Genomic DNA, 9748 nt, shown 5'->3' on the forward strand with positions numbered 1-9748 from the left:
GGGTTAGTGCATGCGTGGGCTGGTTAGTGGGAAAGTGTAGTGCCCGGTGTGCGTGCGTGAGTACTACTTAAGGGCTGTAAAGCATATTTGTTTTGGTACAAGAAGATATATAGAGAGAGGAAAACGTCGGCTGTGTGACACAGTACGGCACCAAAATTCCTTGTGTTCTTGTGTGTGTTGTGTGAAACAACCAAGAGAGAAGAGGGCTGAGAGAGTCGGCTCCGACAATTCTCCAGTAACTTAGAGAACGAACTGGCTGTCTCTTGGGGAAAAAGTTTCAGCCATGGGCCAGGTAGGGGGTACCAGCTGGTGATCACCACCTTCCTCCAGACGTGCTTGGTTGAAGGACAAACATCTCAGATTAGGAGCCCTACATAACAGTAGCCTCACCAAGCCTATCTCATTATCTCTTCCCATGAAGTTATACATCTCTACATTCTTCAAACTGACGTGCTGGAAGTCGACATCATTCCATACCACCCCATTATGAGATTCAAGATATGATAAATAGCGTACCTGGAAATGTTGAAGGCAAAACAAATAAGAGCTCTTTTCCTCCAAATAAAAAACAAACATTGGGGGTATTAAAAGAAAATATCTACTGTTGTAGAAGTTTGCTTTTAACCTTGAACTCCTGTATCAGTTTACTTTAACCCCTTGGCACTATCCCTAACTGTTTTGCTGAGACGACACGTGGCAGAAATGTACCATCACTTACACGTCAACACATTGTGTGTCAACAACATAAGTATTTTTTTTCAGAAAAGAAAAGAAAACTTAAAAAATAATCATCAGAATTTCTTGGAAAATTTGAAACTTCAACTTTGGTTTGGAACTTGTATATAAAGTTAATATGAGAAAAATGGATCCAATAGTTCACAGATGACAGCTAAACATTTTATAATAGTCAATCCAAAAAATTCCTACAAAACTTTCCCCATGATCAAACAAAAAAAATGATTCAATAGTCAATCTGGAGAAAACTTATCCCCGATATTACTAGTGCGTTCCAGATCTCTTTTTATTCAAACAATTAATTTTTTAAAATTATCATTTTCCTGGTCTCTTGAATATTTTTTTCTAGATTTCTCAAACTTCCTATTTTTTTAGTTAAGTTGTCAACATGGCAAATGCGGGCGTGTAAAAGTGGGAGGGTCTGCAGTAAACTGATTCAAGAGATCCAGGTTAAAAAAAGGTGTTGCAAAGTTCAAGGTTGAAAGTGAGCTTTCACAATAGTTCAGGATTGAACAATCTACATTTTCTATTTAAAGTAAGTACAACATACAAGAGGGGAAACCAATCTTACAGTAGTTCTCAGTGTAGCCAAATATGGTGCAGCAATTAGGAACATGAACATCCAAAGAAGATCATCGGAAGGTTTTGTAGCGATGTTCAAAGTTAGGACTTTGAGGTTTAAAAAGGTGGCAGGAGTTCTTGGTTTGACCAGCTGCAGAAAAAAAAAAGTTAGATGAATGATGCACCAACACTGCATTGGAGAATATCCAGAAAGTGGGGTTCACCTTGGGGATCTCGTACCACAAGCAAAGGCTCTTGATATGGGGAAAACAAGTAGAGATATCATCCAACCTGTCCGCATCATATTCTGGAAAAATATCATCAGTAAATTGCAGGGAAGCATGCTCAAGACATGGAATGGATTGAAACGTAGATGTTGGGAGCATCTCTCCGCAGTACTCCAATCTTTGCAGGTCTGGTGTGTCTACCTTAAATTTACCCAACGATGGAGTCATTAACAATAGCAATTCTTTAAGCTTTGGAAGCCGCAGGATTCTGATATCAAACATGCCAATCAGGTGTAAGCTCAGTAAGTTTGTACAGCACCTGAGGAGAACTTGCACCTCTTTCAGGCTCATATACATCTGGACCAGGGCAAGCTTTGTGAGGGAACCGAATCCTCTGAAGTCGAGGGGGACAGAAAGCTTGAAATGACTTAGGGATAAGCTGGTCAGCAGCGAGCTTCTGTAAACAGAGAACAACCACCAGGGGAACTCGTACTCCATCCTTACAACAATTGCCATATCAATTTCGCTGATACCATGCTGAGCTGCAGAAGCTATGGCGCTGTTGACCACATCGCTACACTCCGCACTGCCTGAGAACACAAGGGACAGTCTTCTCAATGGCGTCTCTCTCTTAAGCCTTGTGAACCACTGGAGGGACTCAACAAAATGGTGATCTCTATGTGTGTTCAAGTAGTACCGCATTGGTCCGAGGCGTACCCAGCAATAGTTGTCTGGTAAAACCACCTCACTGAAATGGAAGGATTCCACGAGTCTCCATAAGCGCCTCCATCGCCGTGAGAGGAGGCTCGTGCCGACCGCAGTCTTGGAATCCAACTTGTCTAGGATGCTGACCAGGATTTCGTCGGGCAGTCCGCTGATCCAATCGCAAAGACACCGCTTCTTGCAAGAGTTTGACTGAAGAAAGGACTGAAGAATTGCCCGTTGTTTTAATAGATGTTACTAGCTGTGCATACTAAATTTCACAAGATGAACACATAGCATTGCTTGAAAATAAAGATAACATGTGCCATCAATCAATCTTAACTGAACATTGAACGAAGGGCTTAACAAAAACTCGAACTAAGATTCAGTGTGACCATTCCCAGGCATTCTGGTAACCTTTTTTTTTCTGGCAAGTTCTTCCTATTTTTACTTATTCAACACCGCATGATGTTTCCAGAAGAAAAATAACAGATATCAGATAATGCGCACTCTAACATGACTGAAGGGGGGCAGTTGCTTCAATAGATATTAACTTTTTTGCATAATAAATTTCACGAGATGAACGCATAGCATTGCTTGAAAATAAAGATAACACGTGACATCAATCTTAACTGAACATTGAACGAAGGGCATAACAAAAACATGAACTAAGATTCAGTGTGACCATTCCCAGGCATTCTGGCAAGTTCTTCCTATTTTGACTTATTCAACACCGCATGATGTTTCTAGAAGAAAAAAGGAACATATATCATGGCATAATGAGCACTCTAACATTTTCAATTGAAAAGGGTGGACTGAACAACACATCTACAATTTACCAGACTAACAAAAGGGATCGAAAGAATCGAATCATAGTCATACAGATTGGGTATGCACAAAGAAGGCGCTAGAAATCCAACGAGGAAGTGGTACCTTGTCCATGGAGACGTTCCGCGCCCCTGCTGATCCCGCCGCGGATTTCTCCATCCGAGTCGGGGTTTACTGGCTAGGGCTTGAACTTTGAAGCAGCCCTGGCGGGGCAAGGTGGACTCGGGATTCAAATCGCTGCAGGCGCCGTCCTCGATCCAAGCGCGGGGTACGGCCACATCGAGAGTTCCAGCTCCGTCAAACCAAGCCAGGCCGCCGACCAGCGGCCATCCTCGAGAGGACCGACGCCGACCGGCAGCGTCAGCGCCAAGTTTTTTTTTTGACCGGTGTCAGCGCCAACGTGGGCTTGGACTCTGGGCCGTCAGGGCTTTCTATGGACAGGTGGGCTGAATTAGGCCCATGGACGCACAGAGCAGGGCAAGGGCAAGGGCAACGCTGAAAAGTGGAGACGCGGGAGGCTAGGCCGGCGTGGCGCCAAAACTAACCCTACCGCCGTCCCCTTTCGTCTCTCCTGCCGGCGCGACGCAGGGGCGAAGAACTCGGAGTCGGAGAGGCAGTACCCCCGGCGACCTTCCTGGCCCTCCTCAGGTACGCATTCCACCGCCGACTTGTTCCTTGCCCCAATCCCTAATCCCTGCGCACTCCGGTGCCCGGCGCCACCAACGCTGCCGCGTGATCTGCGCGTGGAACCAGCGAACTGAAATTGGCGAGTTCTTTATGCTTGGGTGACCCTTCTCTGTTTTTGTTGTTATTGTTGTACAGATCAATGCAGTCTTATGTAATTAGTTCCTTTTTGGATTAATCTGAACGATGCAGTAGAACCAGAACCCAAACCGTGCACCAGTAACAAAGCTGAAGGGGCCAACGACCACCACTGATGGCGTTGTGGTGTGAGAACATGGCGTTGCCGCCCCGTGTCCTTGTCGCTCCCCGTGAGTTCCCCAATCCCCTCAACATTTCTAGCATTGTTTCCACTGCTGTATGGTGTATTCTGTTTTAAGCACTGTTAGTTTGTGTGGCCTGGTTGGAAGGACAACAGGATGTAATAAGTCCGCTAGCGGGTGATCGCCTCTAGCATCCGATTTGTGGTGCGAGACCCATATTTATAATCAGACTCCATTGTGTTTCTTTGCAGGCCCTTCTGGTGCCAATGGTCAAGGGAATATTCTATTACTTCGCCATCCAAAACTAGGTGGCCAAGCTTACTTACCTCAGTATAAGTTTCTGATCGTCGAGGACATAGAAAAATACATGATGATGCTTGTGGCTTGTGATTGTTTATTGCCAATTTAGAGTAGTTCTGTTGTAGAAGCATCCTTTAAAGATAGACCAACAGCTTGCATTGACTCTTCCTTATCGTCAAACAGAAGAAGAAACACAGTATCTGTTCACTGACGGCCAACTTCATGAATTCAATTGGTTTAAGGAGCGTTATGGTTCTTGGTTCCTGGGAGATTATGTCTGTGAAGGTATGGTAGAAGCATAAACCAGCCATGCAGTTTTGCCATTGCTCTGCAAAACTTGATTTACTTTCCTTAGGGGTGAAGCCCATATCTTATTGTTGTTTCGTATAGGCAGCTTATATGGTTTGTTACCTTGCCTCAGCAAACCTGCCAGTTAAAATTTATAACCCAAGAAAATCAGATATCGCCTTAGTTTTAAGGAACATGATAATATAAAGGAATGATGATGTTCTTCTCATTCTCTATTTTGCATATCATGTACTCCCTCCGTCCCAAAATTCTTGTCTTAGATTTGTCTAAATACGGATGTATCAAGTCACGTTTTAGTATTAGATACATCTGTATCTAGACGAATCTAAGACAAGAATTTTGAGACGGAGGGAGTACAACACATCAACATAAATCTACTTTGCTTCTGCAGTGAATTTCAATGCCTAGTTTTGCTATTGAATCCTGCTTTCCTTCCTACAGATGGTAGCATTTACTATTGCACACTTGTTGACCCCATCTTTGTTCTTCTACCACTTTTCGAAGCTGCACGTATGTCGGTATGTGTGGTCAAAGATAAATTTTACAGTACATGATTCTTATTTCATCATCTTTTTTTTCAATTTAAAAGCAATTCCTTTCCCTGTGTTGCAGAACGGTAAGGATCTGGGAAAATTCAGACAGTTGGATGAAATTTTATACATCGAAGGTTATCCTGGATATCAGCACCTCATGAGTATAGCAGGAAAGCATATGGAACTGGTTTGTGAAGTTAAAGGCAGGTCTTTGGAATATGCATTTAATGTACAATTACAACTATATCAAGTTGCCGTGACATTGTTAATTACTAGTACTCCCTTGCAAGTTGCAACCTGACAGTTGTTCCCTTTGACCACTTGCTACTGCTTGTCTTCGAAACTACACCATTACTACGTTAGACAGTTCATACATGTGATCTTGTTTTCTTTTTCTTGGATGGTGGTTTCTTACCGGTTGTGCTGCCAGTGCCAGACACTATCTTTTACCATCTTTTGTTGTTTTTGGCACAATTTATTTCTCTACTTACATACTATAAGAACATATCCGATAGTTCTTACAGAATCATTTGATGTTATCTTTGCTGCAGAAGTTGCTAATATGAAGTTCTTCAGGCTAGATGATTCCAAGGTCTTAACTTGGATGTGCTGTAAGGTAGGTTGTGTCAGTTCTTACTCTACCAACTTTCATTATGCTCCCCTATTGATCTTTATCCTTGGTGGAGAAGGCTAGTTCTGCATTGCATTTTATGAAAGCAATGACATGAACTGCAGTTAGGGTGGGAGGTACACCATACCACATTAAGAAAACATGCACACTTATCTGATTATTGAAGTCACTTAAATGTTTATTGTTGTTTGCCCTGAACAAGGGTGTTAACAATGAAGTCCCAAGTTCAGACTACTAAGGGTCTAAGGCATAATTCGCCCACACCATTTTGTAGTGTGCTTTGATTAGATAGGGTTGTATAAAAAGGCAGGTTCAGAAAACATTGACCATATTGGACACTTCGTAGGGTATGCATGATTTGTGCTTTATTTGTCATATCCAGAACCATAAGTAACTTACATACCTCCTGCCCTAACTGCATCCAGTGGCTGGCCCTCGAAAGGATCGAGTTAATAACCAGCACGGGCCGTGGCATCTCCGAAGAGCGCAATCTCCATATCCCCTATAACATAAGGATGATGGGAGATAACACTCCCTTCATCTTGCCAAGGCCTACACTCTTGGCCGCGCTCTCGATCCAGATGTTGGAGCTATCGTCGGCTTGCAGTGCGATCAACTGAAGGGAGAACTTTGCGAGCACCTTGCCACACTTATGAGCGAAGCAGCCCTTGAGTAGGCGTGGGATTGTCTCATTCACTTGATTGCAGTGCAGAGAGGGCATCCGCTGGGGTACTGCAATCCTCTGTGATGAAGATGTCAGAGAGCAATTGCTGAGAAGGTGACGAGTGTTCACTGTAGTGACCACTAACTAGTGAGCAGCAGTCCTACAGCATGATCATCTGAATGCAGGACAATAAGGCTGCTTAGAGCATGTCTAACAGAGCCCTCAAACTGGTCAAACCCTCAAAATAACTGCCAGTTTGAGGGTTGAGCAGAAAAAAAGGCGCAGATCAGCACCCTCAAATCCCTAAACCCTCAAAAAAAATTCCAGGTCGAACCCTCAACTTTGAGTCCAACCTGCACTAGTGAGGGTTTGGGCCAATTTTCCAGGCCGAACCCTCACTCGGTCAACGTCCGCGCGGGAGGGAAATTTCCCCCACCTTCCTCCCTCCTCCTCCACCCAACCTCGACCCGCCGGCGCCGGCATCGCCATTCGGCCGCCACCGCCGCCGCCCCCCCCCCCCTGCCGCGTCGCCCCACCCCGCCCCGATTTGGCCGCCGGCCCGCCGCCTTGCCGTCCGCCTCCCGCCCCGCCCGAGCGACCCCGCCGTCCGCCTCCACGCCCCGCCCGAGCCCGCGTCGCCGTCCGCCTCCCGCAGCCCCGCCGCGTGGCCGTCCGCCCCCCACCGCCGCAGTTTGCTGTCCAGTTTTGCGGGTTTGAAGGCCGGGGCGCAGATCAGTGCCCTCAAACCAACCCTCAGAACAGAATATTCTGTTCTGAGGGTTGGTTTGAGGGCACTGATCTGCGCCAGCGATTTTCGGCCTTCAAAACGACAATTTCTCAACCCTCAAACTGGTTTTGAAGGTTGAGTTTTTCAGGGTTCTGTTGGACATGCTCTTATTATTATACCGATGAGCGCTCTTATTATTATACCGATGAGCCGTTTGATGTCACAAAAATATTTTAAGATATACCATTGAGAAACCAATGTAATGCATCTTATCATGTTCCTACCTGCGTGGAGGTGGCACTGGCAAAAACAAGATAAAATATAAGAAAAGCTAGCTAGTAGGATTGCTAATTAAACTAGACAGGCAAAGCTAACAAGCAGAAACGTGAACATAAAATAGATATGCACTGCTGTCGCTAGTTCACTTGATCCTTGATCGAGAGCAGAAAGGATAACAGTTTTTCATGGTAACTTACTACTCTGTTTTGATTTATTTCCGTAATTACAACTTTCTGGTTAATTGAATTCCAAATCATACCTTTTCACTTCCTCTGTACTATCAAGAATTAACTATCTACTCTCAATCTCATTTACAGGTACACAGTATAAAAGAGGCTATCTCCAAGTTAGGTAAAAATTATGCTGCTCAAGGAGAAAGAGAACTGTGTATGTCACTGTAACTTCTCGTCATCTTACTGCCCAGTTTATTTTACAAGTGTCTGTTCATCTCATAATCAAACAGTTAAATGTTGATCATAAGTTCCACATTGATACAACCATATTATTTGAACATGGGTCATTAGTGTGATCTATATACAACAGTAGTGGTTGGGGCGCCACCTTGTGGCGCCGCTTGAGAGGTAGTTGTGCGCATGTTTCCATTTAAAAAAAATACATGAGGTCCTCGTCTCCATCTAAAAAAAATATCTCAGAAAACAATCCTCACCTCCATCATAAAAAGAAGTAAAAAAGAAAACAAAAATACCGCCGCGTCCTACCAGCGAACGCCACTTTGCATAGCCCTCCATTTAAAAGAATACGTGAGTCCTCACCTCCATCTAAAAAAAAAGTATTTTATAAAATTCCTCATCTCCATCTATTTTTTTTCAAAAGCTATCTCACAGTGGCCAACCAGCTTGCGCCACATGGCATAGCTGGTTGGCCACCCTTATGGCGATGCTTAATGGGTTTAATGCCTTAAGCTATGACAATAATCCTTGGACTTTCTTTTCATGCAAAATTGGACTGTGTAACTTAAGGGAGCTTTATAGTATATTGATCTAAGCCCAGTGGAGGGGTACAGAAAAAGGGATAGATAAGTTATACCCTGTCTTAGTATAACTGTACATGTGGTATGTACTACTTCAATACGAGAACATCTAACAAAAATGAAATTCCTAACCCACGTCATATTTTAGAACCCTAGCTTAAAATTTTCTTGATAAGGTGAACTGTAAAGTTCTTATGGAGCTGTTTTTACTATTTGTGCTACAGTAAAGGAGGCTGTCCAAATAATTCGTGAAAACCTGAAGGATGAACCGTGGCTAATGGTACTCTGCAAGAAATTGCAGTAAGACTTGTCTCTTTCAACAAGAGTCCCTCACAAATAGAAAAGAAAAGAAGAGTCAGTAGTTTGGTATTGTCCATCTGTCTCACGCTACCACAATCTGCTCCACTGCAGGTTAGACATCAGTGAGATAAATGATATGGCCAAAACCAATGACACGTCATTTTGTGCTGATAGTTCTCCGGTACCTGCTCCAGCTCGTCCCTCAGAGGTAAACTCCTCAAGAATGCTTGATCTTTTTCAACGCTCACACCATGTTCTCTAAGCTTGTCCAATGCGTCAATACAGGGGGGTGTAGGAAATAGCAGTGCCAAGTCAAGCAAAGGGAGGCCTGCAAAGAAACTGAAGCCTGAGGTAGGATCAAAGAACATAAAAGACATGTTCCGAAGGGTGACAAGGAGTGGGACATAATCCCGAAAGGCTTGATTGATATTCTTGGAGTTGCGGGGTTATCTCCAATTTGGATGTGCTGAGATGCCATCGACCATTGTTGGTTCTTGACCCCGAAACCCATTATATGTAAGCTGCATTAGTTCCTTTTTGACGAACCCTGTTGAGCTGCACTAACTTTAGCCTTAGTAAATCAGGTATGTAGGGCGTTGATTCAATTGTATGGACTGTGAACCTTGGAATTTATTTGTACCCAAATTGTTAATCTCATTGAGCTGCCTGCTGAGGCTGTAACTGAACATATGCAGTTGCTTCAGTAACCTGAGCTGGTTGTAATCTAGTTTATTTATTGTGTTCATGCTGACATCTCTAGTTGCTTTTTTTTACTAGGAGAGACACGTAGCCACACTCTTTAACTTATGAGCTGACTGGGACATATTGGGTGTGTGTTTAGATACATATGTCATGTGGTAACATCCCTAGTTGCTTATGAGACTGATATTCAAGAATCGGTAGTACCATGTGCAACCTTTTTTGTGGGGAGAGAGGACGAGATGCGCGAGCAAAACCCTAGACACCCTCCATCTACTACCCCTCTCGCTGCAGCCAGCGCGTGTTGCTGGGCAAAGC

At 43.9% G+C, this 9748-nt stretch overlaps 2 protein-coding genes across 7 annotated transcripts; one reads left to right on the top strand and one right to left on the bottom strand.

Annotated features, from left to right (window-relative positions):
• Nucleotides 1-207: 207 nt before the first annotated feature.
• Nucleotides 208-3440, bottom strand: LOC123189519 (FBD-associated F-box protein At5g60610). The gene is made up of 4 exons (XM_044601945.1): nt 3159-3440; nt 1521-2450; nt 1307-1447; nt 208-516 (listed from the first exon to the last, which is right to left on the bottom strand). The coding sequence occupies exons 1-4, from the start codon at nt 3210-3212 to the stop codon at nt 241-243; spliced, it is 1401 nt and encodes a 466-aa protein (XP_044457880.1). The 5' UTR covers nt 3213-3440; the 3' UTR covers nt 208-240.
• A 108-nt stretch (nt 3441-3548) lies between these two features.
• On the top strand, nt 3549-9482 carry LOC123189520 (ribonuclease H2 subunit B). 6 transcript variants are annotated; one of them, XM_044601952.1, is made up of 11 exons: nt 3549-3701; nt 3930-4045; nt 4249-4305; nt 4481-4582; nt 5048-5124; nt 5219-5222; nt 5691-5755; nt 7758-7827; nt 8656-8731; nt 8843-8939; nt 9017-9482. In XM_044601952.1, the coding sequence occupies exons 2-11, from the start codon at nt 3991-3993 to the stop codon at nt 9137-9139; spliced, it is 726 nt and encodes a 241-aa protein (XP_044457887.1). In that variant the 5' UTR covers nt 3549-3701; nt 3930-3990; the 3' UTR covers nt 9140-9482. The 6 variants fall into 6 exon arrangements, with proteins under 6 accessions (XP_044457887.1, XP_044457884.1, XP_044457881.1 ...); XM_044601946.1 differs by having other exon boundaries at nt 3551-3701; nt 5219-5342; XM_044601947.1 differs by having other exon boundaries at nt 3567-3701; nt 3933-4045; nt 5219-5342.
• The last annotated feature ends 266 nt before the right edge of the window (nt 9483-9748 follow it).

The sequence above is a fragment of the Triticum aestivum genome, chromosome 2A (assembly GCF_018294505.1).
Source record: "Triticum aestivum cultivar Chinese Spring chromosome 2A, IWGSC CS RefSeq v2.1, whole genome shotgun sequence".
Classification (NCBI taxonomy): domain Eukaryota; kingdom Viridiplantae; phylum Streptophyta; class Magnoliopsida; order Poales; family Poaceae; genus Triticum; species Triticum aestivum.

Bases quoted from the DNA above. Each gene is read 5' to 3' on its own strand.
- LOC123189519 (XM_044601945.1), bottom strand. From the start codon at position 3,212: ATGGAGAAATCCGCGGCGGGATCAGCAGGGGCGCGGAACGTCTCCATG. The intron at 1,448-1,520 runs GTGAACCCCACT...TTTTTTCTGCAG, and splicing joins TGTGGTACGAGATCCCCAAG to CTGGTCAAACCAAGAACTCC. The intron at 517-1,306 runs GTAAGATTGGTT...CAACATTTCCAG, and splicing joins TGGCTACACTGAGAACTACT to GTACGCTATTTATCATATCT.
- LOC123189520 (XM_044601946.1), top strand. From the start codon at position 3,991: ATGGCGTTGTGGTGTGAGAACATGGCGTTGCCGCCCCGTGTCCTTGTC. The intron at 5,756-7,757 runs GTAGGTTGTGTC...TCTCATTTACAG, and splicing joins TAACTTGGATGTGCTGTAAG to GTACACAGTATAAAAGAGGC. The intron at 7,828-8,655 runs GTATGTCACTGT...TTTGTGCTACAG, and splicing joins TCAAGGAGAAAGAGAACTGT to TAAAGGAGGCTGTCCAAATA.